We start from the raw sequence: 17,867 nt of genomic DNA on the forward strand, positions 1-17,867 counted from the left end.
TTTTATGTCTGTTAGCTTTATTGTTAGGTGCTTTTATTTTTTGTTGTTGTTGTTATTACAGGTGTTATCTTTTACAACTGTATTTTCTAAATGCTTGTTTTAACTTCACATACTGTAGAATTTTGTGTAGACAGACACTTTGGGTTTTTATGGCGACAATCATGCAGACTGCAGAAAAAAGACAAATTTGTTTCTTCATTTCCAATTTTTATATTATGTATTTATGCCTTAATCCACTGGCTGGGAACTCCAGTATAATGTTGCAAAGTTGTGGTGATAGCAAGTGCTTGATCCCAATAGTAAAGGAAATGCTTTAAACACTTTATCATTGAACATGATATTTCCTGTATAATTTTTGTAGACACCATTTATCAAGCTAAGGAAGTTCCTATCTAATCCTAGCTCCCTGAGACAGTTTGTCACGAGTGGGTGATGAATATTACCAAATATTTTTTTCTGCATTCATGTGAAGGTTATTTTGTCTGTCTCCTTTATGGGTGAATTATGTTAAATAATTTTCTAATGTCAAACTAACCTTGCGTTCATGGGATAAGTACATGTGTTCATGGTGCCTTACCGTTTCTATGCCCAGCCTGATTGGGTTCATGTGTGTATTTAAAAGTAATTTCTGCATCTGTATTTATGGGTGAGGTTGATCGGAATTTTCTTTCGGCCGTCCTGTGGAGGTTTGCATCCCGGGTGTGGTTGCCTTGTGGGTGAGTCAGCCTGCGCACCCCCTTTCCCTAATGCTGTAGAGTTCTTGCTGTGACCCTGGAGGTACTGTTTGTTTAATGATTGATGCTGGAGCAAGTGCTTGAGCCTGATGTTTATTTTGGAGGGAGGGTTTCTAGGTTGTATTAGCTTCATAAAATCAGTTTGGGGGGATTTCTGCTGGGGCATGTGCAAGTGTGGTGTGTTCCTTGAGCATTTGGTAAAACCTTTGTGCGTGTGTTAAATTCTTGATTTAATTTGTTTTATTGTTATTAGTCTGCTCAGGCTTTCCATCCTTTTCTTTTTTTTTAAGTCAATTTGGATCTTTATGTATGTATTTTAAGAGAGTTGTCGGCCTTTGCCTCATTTTGAAACACGGGAGTGCAACATAATCAGGCTGGAGTTTCAGGAAGGCCTTTTGGTCAGGTCCCGTCACAGTCACCAGACAATGTGCATTTTCTCATTTAAACTTTGACCTTAGGTGTGGGGTTAGGAGGTTGTAACTTAGAGGGATGAGCCCTGTGTCTCACCTGGCCCTGTCCTCCCAGGTTGGAGGCCTGCCTAGTCCCAGGCGGCCTGTTTGTGGTGGAGATCAAGCTCATCAGCCAGGGTGGACCGAACACGCTGATGGGCATGGGGCTTGCTCACTTGTAACCTCACTACTCTCTTCGAGCCTGGTTTCCTCATCTGACAGAAATGAGGGTAATAATAGCTACCTGATAGAATTGTGAGAAGTAAATGATAGTGTATGTGCACGTGCCTGGTAATACATAGATACACAGTCAGACATTCTAACACATTGCTGGTGGACTCTTAAAATGGCTTAGAATAACTTTCAAAATTGCAAATGTGTAGAAAAAAATATATGTGGGACTTCCACTTCCAACCATAATGTTGCAACAAAGGCTGGACCCAGCCCCCCACAGGAAGCCATTAGGAAGCTGGAGGAGATGCATAAGGTAACTCAGGCATTGGACAATAGGTGGTGTATGACTGATGCCCAAGAAGAGGGAAGTAAATGAAGTGAACCTTGGAACTGTCTGGCTTACTGCCTGGAGGTGGTTTCTGATGACAAGATCAGGAGGGAGGGACACAAAGAGGGCCTGGCAGCCTTTCTGAGTTGAGATCAAAGGCAACCCAAAGAAGCAAGTTGAGTCACCTGGAAATCAGTGGAGGTCCTGGGTCACCTGGAAGACAGTGAACGTCCTGGAGCTGTTTACCTGTGAGGAGGGAAGACTCCAAAGGAGCCTGCAGACTGTCTTCACAGTTTGGGAAGAACGTTAGGCTCAGCAGCAGTTATTCAAGTTCTGTATGGCCCTGAAGAGAGAATTAGGAGGGCTAGATGGAAATCAGAGGAAGAAGCTGCTGGCTAAGCCTGCAGCCACCACGCTGGGTCAGATGGGAGTGGCTCAGGTAGGAGTGACTGCCTTCCCTGGAGGGCAGGCAGTGGGACTGAGCATGCACGCTGGCTGCTGCCAAAGATATTCCTGCTGCTGGCAAGGGGTGAACCAAATGCCCCCCAGGGCCCCTTCTCAACATTTGTTATAGTTTGGGTTTTATTGCTTGGCCTGTGTAAGAGGCATGTGACACCAACTGACTGTTTTTGAAGCATATTGAGAAAACTAAAAGTCCCTGAAGACCCCTGCCCCATAAAATATTAGAGTACGTAGGGTTTTCAAACAGCAATTTTCCCTACACATCACTTGTATTTGTGTTTTTCATTTCATTTCTCGCCTCTGTGTACCATTTCTTGAAGGCAGGGCCATGACTTACGTACATTTTCATGTCACCCTGTAGAAAACCGTATGGATACCAAATGCTCCCTCAATACCTGAGTGAAGACGTGGCAGTTTGGCTTGAAGAAGGGTGGGCAAACATGCATTATCCTGCCGGGCTCTCCCCCGTGGGCTCCTGGAAGACATCACTAGTCAACCTCAGAGTTCTCTCTTTCCCACTGAACTTAGCCTTAGCCACAGTTCTAGACAATGCTTCTGGTTCATTACAGTGGATACTGACAGTGCTTAACCATTTGCCCTCCTTGGGCTAGAGAGGTGCTTAGGATTCTCTAAGGCACAGTAACCACCTTTCCTGGTCACGGTCTGTGTCTTCGACCAGCTGCTGGGGAGCCCATTTGTCATCTGCTTTCCAGACGTAGGAGCTATGTAGGCATAGCCTGCCTGCTGATGGTTTGGCTGGGCACCAAGGGGACACTTCGGGGGCACTGAATGCCAGGGATGCTTTTTGGGTGATGTAAATGCAAAACCTTTTGAGCTTGGATGTGATGATACTATATAGAGGATTGCAATGGTATAGGGTAGGAGTTGGTCACATCTCTGAACCCCGTAGATTTGGGGAGAGCCTGATGCTGACTCTTAGTGCCTGTGGGGGCTGCTGCAAGTAACTGGGGGTATTCTTGACTGAGAGTTATTTTAAGCCTCACCTGTGGTGCGGAAGAAGGAACAGGTGTGCGACTCTGCTCGGAGTTCACATTCTGACTCTGCCACTTCCCAGTTGAGCGGCACATTGCTTGCCTTCACTGAACCTGGCTTCCTGCTCTTGAAGACAGGGATGGCAATACCCACCTCGAAGAGCTGTTTGGAGATTTAATGGGACCACCTAAGTCATGGGTCAAGTACATAGTGCATATTACAAATCACCAGCTCTGACAAAATGTTTACCGTGTGCCCTGCACTGCTCTAAGCCCTTTACATATATTAATTCATGTAATGTTCATAACTCTATTAAGTATCACCTTAATTTGATAAGAGGAGGGAGACAGACACAGAGTGGTTGATTCCACCCAGGGTCTCACAGCTGTGTAGAGTCAGGATTCTGACTCAGGAGTGTGACCACCGCCGATGTTCTGGACTGCCCTACTGTGACCTTGTAGAGGCCAGTCTCTGTCTCACCTGTATGACCGTTGACACATTTATTGGTTACCTGCTCCATGCAAGGCACTGTGTTAGATGATGGGGAAGGTATATTATTAATAAGATACATTTAGGAATGAAAGTTACATTTCGAAATGGATGTGAAATCAAGTAGAATACAGTTTCTGGGCTATCGAAACTGTGGGGTAGTGGACAGGGGACAGAAATCCAATTAGTCAACAGGAAAGGAGTGTCCCATGGAAATGACTGGCACTTACTGTCCTTCCAGAAGTCTCTATGGGAAAATTATTAAACAAGCACTCTCGTTTACACAGGGGCATGAACTGACTTGCTGGGGCTTGGCCTGTGCTGGGTGAGCGGTGCTGCTGAGTTTCTGAGCTCGCGTAGCTGGGGTGCCATGTGGGCGTCTGGTGCTTCCCCAGACAGCACAGGGCCTGAGGCCGGCAGGCAGGCAGGCTCTCCTTCTAGTCATCTGCAGCAATGGTTTCCCTCAGTTTTACACCCTGACCTGCAGGATGTTCATGCAGACATGTGAGGTTTGGATGTCACCTCCCACTCAGCCTTTCTGGACTCCAACCCACTGTCCTATTGCTAAATGTTACGGACTAAAGTGTGTCCCCCCGAAATTCATACGCCGAGGTCCTAACCTCCAGTTCCTCCTAATGCAACTGCATTTGGAGACAGGGTCTTTAAAGTGACAACCAATTTAAAATGAGGACACTAGGGTGGCCCTAATCCAGCAGGACCTCACTGGGAGAGGCGGTGAGGAGGCAGAGAGAAGTAAGCAGAGAGAAGCTCAACTGAGGACCCAGGGAGAAGGTGGCCATCTACCAGCCAAGGGGAGAGGCCTCAGGAGAACCAACCCTGCTGACACCTTCAGCTCATACTTCTCCAGAACTGTGAGAAGATAAACTTCTGTCGTCTGAGCCACTCAATTTGTGGTTCTTTGTTGTGGCAGCTCTCACACTGGCTATGAAACCCCTTAGGCTTCCTTCACAACCATCCCCTCACTGGGCTTCTCTGCTGCTGCTGCTGTGCTAGAGGCCTGCTGTGGGTGGCCTTGACCTCCCTGCAGCTGCAGTTTGTCTTGCTTACGTCCACAGTCCGCCCTGGAGATGAGAGACACAGGATGAGAGCTGGGTTTGGGATAATTAAGGTCTAAATTCCTTGGTGAGGTGTTCAGAAACTTGTCTTCCATTACCGGAACTTTCTGGTTCTCCCTAAACAAAAACAAGCAAAGCAAAACAAAACAAAAGGCTATGCTCACTATTCTTTGAATGCAAATGACCGGTGACATTTCAGCATAAAAGTCACATCTAATGTAGCAGCTGTTTCATTGCTCATGTCTACGCCTCCCAGTAGGCACGGAGGCCTCGAGTGGAGAGACGCCACTCTCCTGGGCAGGAAGTTCTCTCTCCTGGTGCCAGGCATGTGCCTCTTTTTAAATTTTCTTTCTTTCTTTCTTTCTTCTTCTTCTTCTTTTTTTTTTTTTTTTTTTTTAATTTTTAGAGCTAGGGGAAGGGAGGGAGAAAGACAGAGGGAAACCGAATCAACTGCCTCTGACTGCCTGCTTCTTAGGTGACTTGGACCCACTGGGGACAAACCTGCAACTCAGCCATGTGCCCTGACCCAGAGTCAATGGAAAGTGAGAGGACACCCAACTCACTGAGCCACATGGGTCAGGGCAGCAGGCGCCTCTCTCACCTGGTGCTTGTCGGGGGGTAGGGTCTGGCTGCCAGAGTGGATGCTGAGATGAGTGTTCTCCGGTCAGCGCGTGTCCTGGTACCAGGGGAGTCACCTGCAGGAGCTGGAGAAGAAGCAGAGCAGGAGAGACTGCAATTTTAGGCTAAGATGTAAGTCAGCCAGAACCTGCAAGAGGAGCTCTGGAATGAGTCAAACCTAAGTTACAAGTTTGTCCATGGGAGCTAAGGTTAAGGGAACCTGGCTTTCCTCTGTCCTTCCCATCAAATCAATCATGGGCTGAGGGCCACACCCACTGTGCCGGTGGAAATGTCCCTCCTCTTCTGGCAGAGGGGCTTCAGCAACCCTAGGGCAGCCCTTCAAAAGAGAGTCGAAGCCATGGGTGTTTGGGAGGGAAAGCTCCCTGAAAGTGGGCAAAGGATGCACCTGCACAGTGAAAGGGGTCGAGTGGATCTGGGTGGGGCACACGTGGGTCCGCTATAGCCCCCTGTGTACACCTGCAGTTGGAGCCACCTGGGAGCAGGGCTAACTACTGGGACCCCATTCCTCAGTCACGCTCTTGTGTTTGTCCTGTCTCTTTTTTGTTGCCCGTGCATTTCCAGAAGCTGTCACAGTAACTTGGTAGAGGCATCACATGCAGAGTAGAGTGAACCCTATCCAACGTGACAGGATTTCATGTGTCATTTGATGTGTTTCACCTTTGACCCCAATAGTTTAAATTGTCTGCAATAGTTCATAATGCAGAACTCTCAGGTTTACCATTAATTGCCTGCATTACTACTCTCCCATGTTGATGTCAGCTCATCTACTTCTGCGTCAGCTGGAATTTTTGCTCTCTAGCTCCGATTTTTTTTCTTTCCTTCATGCTCTCTATTACGTATAGCTTAGCTTTTTGTATATTATTCTTAAAAGTAAGAAATGCTAGAGAGTGCATGAAGTTCTTTAAGCAAGTAAGGAAATCCTTAGATGTGAACAGATCTTACAAACATTTCAATGTCTGGGACTAAGTTGAGAAGAGGTGATTATTTCATGTTACATGTTACAGAATCTTAAGACTTGTTTTTCAAGATTAAGGAAATATTTAGAAACAGGTGCAGTTCTTTTAAAGTGTCCCCCTCACTTGTCACTTACCTGTCAATATGTATGTCACAGATATAGCTTTCTTGGGAACATGGAATTTTCGTCTGTCATGAAAAGCACACCCAGGGGAACCATGGAGGAAACCCCCTCTGTCCCTGTGACAGATAGGGAGTGGCGCTGAACAGGTTTGGGAATTAGACCCTGTGGGGCGGAGCCTGGTCTCCAGGTTTACTGGCTCTGAGCATCCTCTTGGACAAGTCATTCGAGGTCTCCATGCCTCAGTTTGATCATTATCGAGCATGGACAGCAGTGGCAGTCACAGCTAGGGTGTCCTACGGCCCCACCAGCCTGCATAGCCTCCTCCAGACATCCGTGGCCTCAGAGCCAACTACGCCTGTCCGCTGACCCCCATGGTCCTCACCACTGCCCCAGCGGGCACACCCGCACAGTGCAGATTGGCAGCGTTCATCGAGTGAGCTGGCCAAGAACAGGCAGCCTGTCCCTTCCTGGCTGTGTGGCCTTGGGCCAGGCTACAGGGACACTGCAGGGGAGGTGGAGGCCCAAGTCCCAGCCTGGGCTGTGGGAGCCCAGCAGCCCCACCTCAGCCAAAGCAGATTTTATCTGGGTCCATAATGACCTCCAAGAGAAAACAGTGGCTTGAACAGACTGGTCTGAGCAGACTGACCACTCTGGACTGAGCACTGTGGACACTGGCGGCTTCAACGCTCGCTTGTCACATCTATTTCTCTGGCTAGAGCTCGCCCCTGACCACCAAACGCCTCCCACCACAGGTAACTTAGCCACACCTGGCACATCATGCCTCAGACACACCGGGCCCTGGGCACCCTGCCTGCCCTGCCCTGGGCCACCGCATGGGGAAGGGACTGGCTGACATGGCTTGCAGGCTGTGGTTGGCAGTCGGCCATCTTCTACCATCTGTACCATATGCTTAGGTGTGTTTCCCCAGATTTCGTGTGAAGGCCATCTTGTTAGTGTGTAGGGTTGGCAGTGAAAGGTGGGAATGAGGAACCGTGTGCACTTTCAAGCCTGTCATGCAGCTAGACTTTGGGCAATCTGCTTAAATATCCTAAAATGCTATTTAGTCTTAGGTAGCTGTTGCCACTCTGCCAAGATTTGGATCAACGTGCTCGTCTGAGAGGAGTGAGATTGCCAACTGAAAGAGAGTGAGATGAGAAGGAAAGAAAGAAAATGCACTGATGCTTCAATGCTAACTGTGAAGATCTGCCAGAGAGGCGCAGAGCTGCTCCAGGTGCAATAGTTAGAAAACGTTGGTTCTAGGTGTTTCATTTTGGCGGGATGCTATTATGCAGAGCTAATTAAGCGAAGCCAGGTGCAGATGATGTGCATGGAACACAAGTGGCAAACACAGGCCCGCGGGCCGAATCCGGCCCTCCACCTTGTTTTATCTGGAGTCACCTTGTTTCTACCTGGCGGCAGTGCCGAGCTCTCACTTAACTGTTAAGGAGTAGTTACATTTATCCAGTCCTAAAATTACATTCGGCCCTTTGAAGGCAACTGCGAGGCTGATGTGGCCCCCAGTGAAAATGAGTTTGACACCCCTGCTTTAGTGTGAAAGGCTGCAGGGGGTAGGGGTGGTAATCCTCAGGCACCCATTGCACTTATCTCAGACTGCTTACAGATCTCTTGCTCAGGTCTCACTGGGAGAAGGCAAGTAATACCAAGAAATAGCATTTGGCAGATGCCAATTCCTGGTTGAAGAGTACCTTTCGTCCTGCTAGTTATGCTGTGAAGAGAATGTCAACTAGTAGTCAGAAGGAAAAGAGAAAGCATTTTGCCTCTTTGCTTTGAACATGTCAATTGTTAGAGAGATTTAAAGTTACAAGTCTTGGGTCTCTGACCGGGATCTTCGGACTGGGTGGCCCTTTGATCCGTGATGTTCAAGCCCCCCACCTGAGGCTTGAACCCCCTCTGTATTTCTTATTGTTGCCAGTAGGTGACATCTAAATAAGGAAAATGCACAACTGTTTTAAAGAAGAAATACCCAATTGTTTTCACATGGAAAGTTTTTAAAGCACAGTTTAAAAATCAGTCCACTCTCAAGATATTTTTAGTCTCTTGAGAATGTTTCAGATCGCTGACTTAGTGAGCCCAGGCTCTTAAAAATGCATGTTTTCTAAACTCCACAATGGATCATTGTGTAAGCTCCCTGCCATTTGAGTCTGACCGTACAGCCTAAAGTCTGCCCTGGTTTCCTAGGGGCTGTTCTCAGCCTTTCTGAGCATCCAACACCCCCTAACTCAAATCTGATGACGGGGCAAGTTCCTGGCATAACACTGGGAAATGGGGACCAGCAGTGGCATGCTAGAGAACAGAGAGGTACTGTTCAAGGCAGTTGGAGCCCAAAGGGCTCCTGAGCTCCTGAACATTAGCATCCTCACTGTGCAGGAGAGGAACTGAAGACCCAGAAGGAGAGGGCCTTGGCCCCCGAGGTCTCACGCTGCCCCTGTCAGTCCCTGCTTCTGCCGCCGGAGCAGGAGCAGGGGTGTGCATGCTTTGTCTCGCTCTTGATTCGGTGCAGCCTGTAATCCAGGCACTTCCTTTGGTACGATTAGGTTTGCTCATGGCAATGGGATGGGTTTGCTTAACACACAGTGAGTACTGAGCAGCTGGTAAGCATTTCCAAATCGGAACTATATTATGTTAATAAAAGTGTCCCAATGATCTTCTATGGGTTATTTAAATATATATATTTCAATGTATATTATTTATGTATAATGTTTATCCAGTAATCAATATGCACAGCAGAGGGAACACTCCCAGTAGTTTCAAATTGTAGCAACACAAATTATTTCCACTTGAGCAGGTATCACCAGATGGGACTATGTCAGCCTCTTTGATATGAACCCCTGAGTCCTGCAGGGTTGTGGGCACTGTCTTAGTTACTGGTGAATTCCCCCTGGCCTCTTGGCCCCTTTGAATCCTGACAGGAAAAGTCCCTTTGGGACCCCAGGGGGACAGACAAAGCCTGGTGTTACAAGCACAACCCCACTCTCACGATTTCTAGCTCACTGAGGGAGAATGTCAGGGCAAGTACATAACCCGACTCAGAGAAACTTTGGCCAAGGTTTTACAAATGAGACTCATCACCTGCCCGGTATGTCTCCACCAGGCTTTTCCTAACCGTAGCCCCTTTGCCATCATAAAACCCACAGCCCAGGAAAAAAAGAAAAGAAGGCTTTGGTGGTTTGTGTTTCCTGGCTCTTCCAATAACTGCTGTTTAGTGGTTTGGTGGCTCTAAAGTGGGATCCCAAGGCCAGCAGCCCTGGCAGCCCCTGGGGAGTCCTAAGAAATGCGCATTCTGGTGTCCCACCTCAGTCCCAGGGAAGCAACAGTTCAGAGAAAGGCGCCCAGTGGTCTGAGTTTTAACACAGCTCAGGGATCCCATGCTTGTTATGGTTTGAGATCGACTCTCTAAATAACCACCAAAGAAACCATATCTCCAACACCCTGAGTCTTCTTTGCATTTCTATTATTTAAGTTTGATATTACGCTTTAAAGATATCAGATCGCCCAGCTTTTACATATTTAGATATTGGAATTATTTTTCCAGAGTCACAAAACACTGTGGAAAGGAGAGATGAAGAGTATAACAGAGGTGTTCTCCAGCCTCAAGCAGAGACAGGGGAAGCTCGTGCTCCATATGGAATGTGCCCATTCTGAGTTGGAGAGAGACAAGGGCTGGAAGACTTCTGATTAGAACAAAGAGAACTGGGAAAATGGGACCAGTTTTAAAACCCTATATCCTCCAGCTTATTAATGGTGCAGAGACCTAAAATTGTAAGACTACCAGAAATTCTGTTAATGCTTCATAATTCTGAGTGACTCCAATTATTCAAGACCTAAAACCAGTTACTTTGGGTTCCTGGAAGCTGTAGAAACTTGGAGGATGCTTTTCCATTAATGATTACAACCAGGCACTCTCTGATGGCACCAGGGGGCACGTTTATGCCTTGCCACCAGGGACTCTGTTGCTATTGTGGTGACACATTGGAATGGAGCACGACCCTTGTTCTTGATGGCAGAGGACACTTCAAATCTGCAACGACATTGTTTGCCCATGATAAATTCACAGTTGTCTGGCTCTGAAGTTTTCAAAGCCCCTTGACATTCTGTCTTGTATTTTTTCTTCATAAAACACTTCTAATGCAGACCAGGTGCCTGTGATTAAGTTCTGTGATCCTGTCTCCTTAGCTATGAAATGTAGGAAGTGGCTTGTCTAAGTTCATGTGACCCACAGGTGGCTGCCCCTCTCATTATCCTTCTTAAAATACAGAGGGTCAGTGACACTGTTTTTTTATTTTTAAGGTAATATGTTAATATGTATGAAAGAGCTGGCATGTAGTTAGCCCTGCATAAATGTTGGTTGTTTCCAGTTTCTTGTCATCATTCATTCTGGGGAATCTCAGAGAGGGTGAGGGGATTTTGGTGACAGTAAGGCCTTCGCAGAGCTGAGATGACTGGGCCCTTAGCCCCAAACCCTTCCCTTGAACTACAGGGAGCAGACACCCCTGATGCTTGAGGAGGGCTTCATAACTTCTGTTCAAGCCTTCGTCCCTCCATTCTTTGCCCCTCCATCCTTAATCTCCCTTCTGCCCCTGCTCACCTCTACTACTTCCTCCCCTGGAATTCTATTCTAGAACCTCCAACAAAGCACACAGATACTTACTGAGCATGCACTGCATGCAGAATACTGTCCTAGATAAGTCTCTTTAACGGGAACCAAGGGAAGAATGGGTGCATAAACCCATGTGTTCAACAGTTCCGTGCCGGGGCCACGGTTCCTGGGCTGGCTGGGAGGGAGCACCCAGGGCCCCTTGATGTTTCAGGACCTTTGGCCAGGCCTGATGTGACGGGGACAGGACCACGTTCAGATGAAATACACACACAGCTAGGGCTGCACGCTCTGCTCTCAGGGGACTGGGCTCTTTATCCTTTTCCCTGTAAAGTATGACGTAGGTTTCTGTGCTGCTCATCCACAAAGTATGACCCAGCTTGTGCCTGGATCCCTGGGGCTGGCCCTTCATTCATGTGCTTCCCCACAGGCCTTCCCACCCCTCCCTACTGCCTCTTTCAGTGGACTTGGAGTCCACCTGTAGTGCATGATTCACCATCTTGAGAAACTCTCCTTCTGTTTGATTAAAATGTCAATGGCCTTTGTAGGCTGGCCTTGAAAAGCTTCATGGGGGCTTGCCCCCCTGACAATAACAGGACTGTTTATTTCTACTGGCTTCCTTTACTTTAAATTTCCCTCCTCCTCTGCTTATTCAATTTCATCAAGCCACAGACTTACTAGTTAAGTTGCACGCAGTCTTGTCTTGGCTAATTTTGTTTAACACAAGATGCAAAATTCTCCACTCTTCAAAAGATTTGACATTAGAAACAACCCAGCTGTGCTCCAGACTGGAACTGAAAAAAAAAAAAAAAAGTTTAACTGGAATGTAACAAAGGAGCAGAATGAGACAGAGGATCGTCCCAACGCGCCCATAAACCTCTAGTCCCCTCATTGTGCATTTTCAAGGACCGGAGCGTTCTAATTTATGTACTCTGTTGCTCCGATGGCTCCTCAACTGATAAACTGAATTCTTCTACCCAGGACTTGTGAATTGAGCTTTTTAATGGAAACCTCCAGACCCACCCTAAATCCTCCTGCGCTTTTCCAAGCTCCACAAGGCTGCCAACAGGTGGCGCCAGGCTGCCTGTTTTCTCTCTGGCCCTCTGGGCAAGGGGTGGGGTGGAGGGGAGAGGCCCAGTGGCAGAATTGCTGAGTCTTGGCCAAGATTTCTTGTGGCATCTGGAATTCATTAACAACAGTCCACAAATTTGAATCTCATCCCCTTACGGCGGGGCGGGGGAGAGGGGGTGGAGAGACAGAGAGAGGGAGAGAGAGAGAGAGAGAGAGAGAGAGAGTGTGCAAATGCGCAGAGGAGAGCCTGGTTACTGGGAAGGGTGGGCTTTGGCCTTGCCCTTGCTGGGCCTCTGCAGCCCCCAGCACGTCCACTCGGGTGGAGGGCATGGCCAGAGGAAGGAAGCAGTGAGCCAGAGGTTCCAAACAAAGGATGGCAGGACTGGATCCCCAGAGCTCTGGGGCCTGCCAGCCCCTCTCTTACCAGCACGCTGTCCCTCCTAGGTGGAGACAAAGAGGGAAGTGGCGGAGGACTGCCACCTTCCTCCTTTGCATGCCACTTGGTCCATTTATAGAATGACATACTCTTGCTTCTGCGGGTGACTAATGGGTAAGACTAACTGGGTCCAATTCCAGAAAATGTGTATTTCTATCACCCCTCCCCTAATTTGATTTCATCTTTTCTTTTTTTCTGGGCCTTCATGATGGAAACAGTTTTACTGATTTCACTGCTTAGTGCCTAAGTGCTGGCAGATACTGCCAAGAAGTCCAGATACTGTTCTGGGTGGGGGAGGAGATCAGAGAGGGAAGGGCATGGAAGGAAATGGGGGCACGCCAGCTGGGCATCCCCTTCCAGCTGTGCCCCAGGGGTGTCTGACTCTCCCTCCTACTCCTGAGGCCAGAGACGACTTTGTGGCTAAGGTGGAAAGGAGCTGGCTTAGCCTGTATACAGCTCTACCCACGGAGATGCTACACCTGACCTCAGGTGGGCCCTGAAATCTGATCAGTGTATGCCTCTACATGTACACCACATGGTTTCCATCTCCAGCCTACTGCCGCTGGCTGCCACACCATGGACAACCCTGTCACTCTCTCACTGCTCCTGGAGGCTGTGTGCTGGTGGTCGGTGTGGAAGGAAGGGTTCAGAGCTATGAGACAGAGCTGCTAGGCCAGGCTACGCTGACTTCTTGACCCTTTCCTGCCTTATCTGCCCTAGGGGACTCCCTGAGGAATGGTTATCGGTAGCTGGTCATGAGACTTCTGATTAGAGGCATACTGCAGCCAGTCCCACAAATGCGATGTTCTTCTCTTTCCCCACGGATGCATTAGATGAAATAGAAACTACTGTCAGTAAGTTGCCAAGTCAGCTCAAGATGACGGAGGTAGGCATAGTGAATATGAAAGTAAAATTATCTCCAAATGGTCAGAATGAACTCCACAGAGGAATAGAGGACAGAAGAAAAGGATCTAGTGGTCATAGTGAATCCCAGGTTGAAATGAGTCAATCAATAATGAGGCAGTGATGAATGGGGAGAGACACTAGGAAGACCCTGGTGGCAATACTTCAGCTCCTCCTGGACCTTCCTATTGTTATTACAGGATGCTAAAGTCTTGGTCTAAGAAATTAAGGGGACATATGTATTGTAGACTAAACAATTTATAAGCTGTTTAATGGCAGAAATTGTATCTCCTACATCTTTTGCTTCTCCCACAAGGCTTAAAAATTAATAATTCCATATATCCTTAAGATATAAGGTTTGTAAGATTTTCACACATAATTTTTCAACAAATTCTTTCTGAAACAATGAATGAATAAATTATAGACTGAGAAACAATTTTGCAAGTTCTAAGAGATCAAATAATTAAGAGTCTGCCATTATAATAGTCATACATTCTAGGGTCTGGATCGTCAAACCTTCTATGACTCTGTCCCTTCCCTTCCCTGCTTTCTGTTCTTTCCACTTAACATGCCTCTCCATGGCTTATGTTACTTTTCTCACTGATGAGACAGAATGATGTGAAAATGGCTGAGATTTGGAGTCAAGTGATTCCTAGGTTCTAAGTCTGGCTCAGCCACAGACTGGATCTGAACTTGACCAAGTCACTTACATTCTTCGAGCTGCAGTGTCATTATTCCTACAATGGGGATAGGGAGAGTGCTCTCCCAGGACTGCTGAAACAGTTAAATGGGATTCTGTGGGCGACAGACCCTTGAAAAGCATTCTAGGGTGGACTGATGATATTCTGTAGTGAACTGCAGGACCTAACACTCCCTACCCATCTGGATGGCATCTGATACAAATTGATTAAAACAAATGATAAGCTTCTGGATTGATAGGTAGGACACTTAAAACAATAAAAAATGAAGCAGAAAAGCATATACCTCTTTCTTTCTGGAAGCAGGGGCCGCAGTCCAGGTTGGATCACTGAACTAGCAGAGATTTTCTCTTGGAAGAGAATTAACAGCCACCAGAGCAAGGAAGTTTAGTGACAGGGCTAGCATGGCCTCTGTGACATTCTCAGGTACTCTGGCATTGGTAGAGAGGGGCCTCTCTTCAACACAGGGAGACCCTGGGATGCCTGAGTCTGTCCTTGTAAATTCCTACTCACATATCCTCAGAGGAAGATCCATCCACCGCTTTGAAAAAGGACTCACTAGTTTTGAGGGGAAGAGACACAGAGCTACTCAGGAATTTCCTTGGGGGTTTGAATCATCATGTTTTAGCCTTATTTCACCGAAGGGAAAGGAGGCACAGAACCACAAATGATTGACCTGTGGTCTGACAGTCGGTTACGGCAGAAGCAACATTCAAACACACAACCTGAACATCTGTTTCTTAGCTGTAACAGATCTGGATCACAGTCTAAGAGGAGCTGGAGCCAAGGTCGTTCAGCCCCTGGCTTAGCGGGCAAAGTGCTGACAGCAGCGATGGTGCCCTGGAGCCACCAATCCAGGGCTTCTGGCCTGGGAAAGCAGGCGTCTTCAGGGGGATGACCAGGGCAGAGCGGGCTCCTTCAAGGGCAGCCTGATTAGCCAGGCATGGAATGAGCCAGGGTTCCCTTCTTCCCTTGGTTGAGTCTGGAGGATCTGGCCTCCAGCAGGAGCTGCCTCACGCCACAGCCTGGCTGCCACTTGGGCAGCCATGACCATCCCACAGGGCCATCTTATTCCCAGTGTTCATGCTGAGCTTAATCAAGGAGAGGCTCTGACAGGAAAGGGGCTCCGATGGACACAGCCTGGGTACTCCAAATCCTTGCCCACTCACCAAATGAGTTCCAACAGCCTGGCTTCGAAGGGCCACCCCTGCTTTCTTTACCCTCTGTTCTCTGGAGCCCACCCTCTGCCAGCATCCCGTCCCTCGGTGCACCTCCACTCTCAGTGCACCGCCCACGTCACGCCAGCCCCGGCCTGCTCCTGCCCCAGTGTGGAAGGCCTGCAAAGAGCTGGGACTTAATTTCATTGTTGTTCCTCTGGCTGAAAGCACAGCCTTCAGAGCCAGGGTCCGTGGTCAAGTTTCATCCCTGCCTCTGTGTGACTTGGGACAGGTTAATCTCTTCAAGCTTTGGTTTCTCATATAAAAAATGGGGATAATAATAGCAGCAGCCTCTTTGGGCTGTTTCTTGGATTACGTGAGTTAATAGGTATAAATTGCTTAGTGCTAGACACGGGGTGAATGCTCAGTAATATTAGCTATTATTAACATCTTCCTACTTTACCCCAAATCTGGCTCTCCTCAGGGGGTCCTGTTCTGTGGGGGAGGGGAGTGGGGGAGGTAACAGGATTAGTTTACCAGGCCAGTGGTTTCCAGAGTGAGGATGCATGTGCCTCTCAGGAAACTCAGTAGCTCTTTGGGGATAAGGAGGGAGTGGGGGACTTGAACTTCTGTGTCAGCATCTGCTAGGTGTTCACCCAAACCCATGGCCTTGTCCTCCCAGGCACAAGCCAGGCTACATTTCCCGGTCTCCCTTACGGTGGGCTGGGACCATATGACTGCATTTGCACCAGTGGAGTCCAGGCAGCCCTGATGCCGTGAAGATGCCCAGTCCTCCCGCCTCCACCCCCACCCCCACTGTGAATCACCAAGGCTCCCTCTGCTGGTTGAATGAAGAAGACCCCAAGGCCCTGGAGGAGGGAGGAGCCCTAGGATGGGAGGATCCTGAAACCCCCGATGCATGCAGGCTCAGAGCCCCACTGACAGCCCGCAGTGGACTCTGACGTGAGCAAGAGGTAGACTATGGTATCAAGCCACTGCATCTGGGGATTAGCCCATACCGACTGAATCAACTCCTATTAAAATTTATTTTTTAAAGTGTCATTTTTTAAAATTTTCTATCCTTGGTGCACATGTTTCTCTATCTAATATCTACATGGGTATAATAGACTCTATAATTTAATGCTCAAACATTTTAGCAATAGATGATCAAAACATTTGGAAAGCACAGCTCAGGACTTTCAGGACCAACTCTGTCTCTTACCTTGGTGCCTTGGAGCCGCTTTCCCCTTCCCCTCTTCTGGGCCACACTGTCGTGTTCTACTCCCTTGGTGTGTCCTGCTGTCATCCTGGAGCAAGTCAGTCAGAACCCCCCCCCCCCAAAAACAACTCAACATTTATTTGGTTTTATTTTTAAAAAGCATTAGCAATGGAACTGGAGGACCAGAGTTCTAGTCGCAATTTCACTCCTGACACCTAACTTGGTAACAAAGATTAGGGCTTGCCGCCTCTGGGGCCCTGGGCCCTTGTCAGCAGAATGAGATCACCAGACTGGATAATGCGGGAAGCGCTTCTCAGCTCCGACATCTGATGAGCCTGGTAGTCTGTTGTTTTCTGTGAGTGTGTGATGAATTTTGGAGCAAACTTTAAAGGGCGGCTTGGAAATGACTGGCTGTGTACTCATGCTGTCCCCACTCCCCAGGCCAGGAGGCTTCGGCTGGGCTGCCGCACCAGGCTGACGAGCTGCTTTCTCGGGATTGGCATCTGCACAGGAAGCCCAAGACAGCACTTTGATGCTGTTTGTTTTCTACTGAGAGAATCCATAGGTTCCTTGAAAACCTAACTTCTTTTAACCATCTCTTCTTTCCAGTTCCTTGCCTTCACCCTGGTTTCTGTAAATAAAATTCTAGTGTTTCTGAGGCTCCCAACGCCTAAGTGACCTGCTCCAAGGAACTGTCCTGTGACAGATGTTCTTTCTCAGTGCTCTCCGGGGCAGGGCTCTCCCAGCTCCGGCATCCAGCATGTGACTGCGTGGTAGTCAGGATGAAAGCCATGGCGAGATCAGCTGTCCCCAGGTTTGGGTTTTTAATTGTTGGATGTTGGTGCCTCAAAAGCAAGCCTCCCCTCTCCGGAGCCTTGATAGAAATCCACACCTTCCTTTGAGCTTCTCTATTTACACTAAATTCAGGAGCGCAGTGGGGCTCAGACTTTCAAACTTTGTACTCAGCCTTGTTGAGAAGGGAGCTCTGTTTATTATAATCATTACATTAACACTAATAGCATCATTAGATTCCAGATTCTGAGGTTCAGTTCCAACTGAGAGTAGAAAGCAAGCTTCCTAATTCGGAGTATTCGGAGTACACTTCGTCACGGCAGAAGTTTTCTGTGTTTTTTCTTAAATTCAGCTCTAGGGTTCTGTTACCTTTCTTGTCTTTCCAGAAAGGTGTCTGAGTCCAGTTACCCATTGTCTAACCCGGACAGGGGGTGGTGGGGAGAGGCATCAGTCTGAAGGATGTTGTGGTGTGCACTGGTACCTACCCACTGATGTATCCTTGTATCTTTTTCTCAATTAGCTTTCAAGTCCTGCAGCCCATACTGCATGGGCTT

General features: G+C 48.0%; 1 protein-coding gene across 1 annotated transcript; it reads right to left on the reverse strand.

The window, feature by feature from the left end:
- Positions 1–3,651: 3,651 nt before the first annotated feature.
- LOC123480225 (uncharacterized) lies at positions 3,652–17,314 on the reverse strand. The gene is made up of 5 exons (XM_053911254.1): positions 17,201–17,314; positions 16,525–16,580; positions 11,716–11,831; positions 5,307–5,409; positions 3,652–4,822 (listed from the first exon to the last, which is right to left on the reverse strand). Exons 1-5 carry the CDS (start codon positions 17,312–17,314, stop codon positions 4,585–4,587), a joined length of 627 nt encoding a protein of 208 aa, XP_053767229.1. The 3' UTR covers positions 3,652–4,584.
- Between the last annotated feature and the right edge of the window lie 553 nt (positions 17,315–17,867).

This window comes from Desmodus rotundus, chromosome 9, assembly GCF_022682495.2.
Source record: "Desmodus rotundus isolate HL8 chromosome 9, HLdesRot8A.1, whole genome shotgun sequence".
Classification (NCBI taxonomy): Eukaryota; Metazoa; Chordata; class Mammalia; order Chiroptera; family Phyllostomidae; genus Desmodus; species Desmodus rotundus.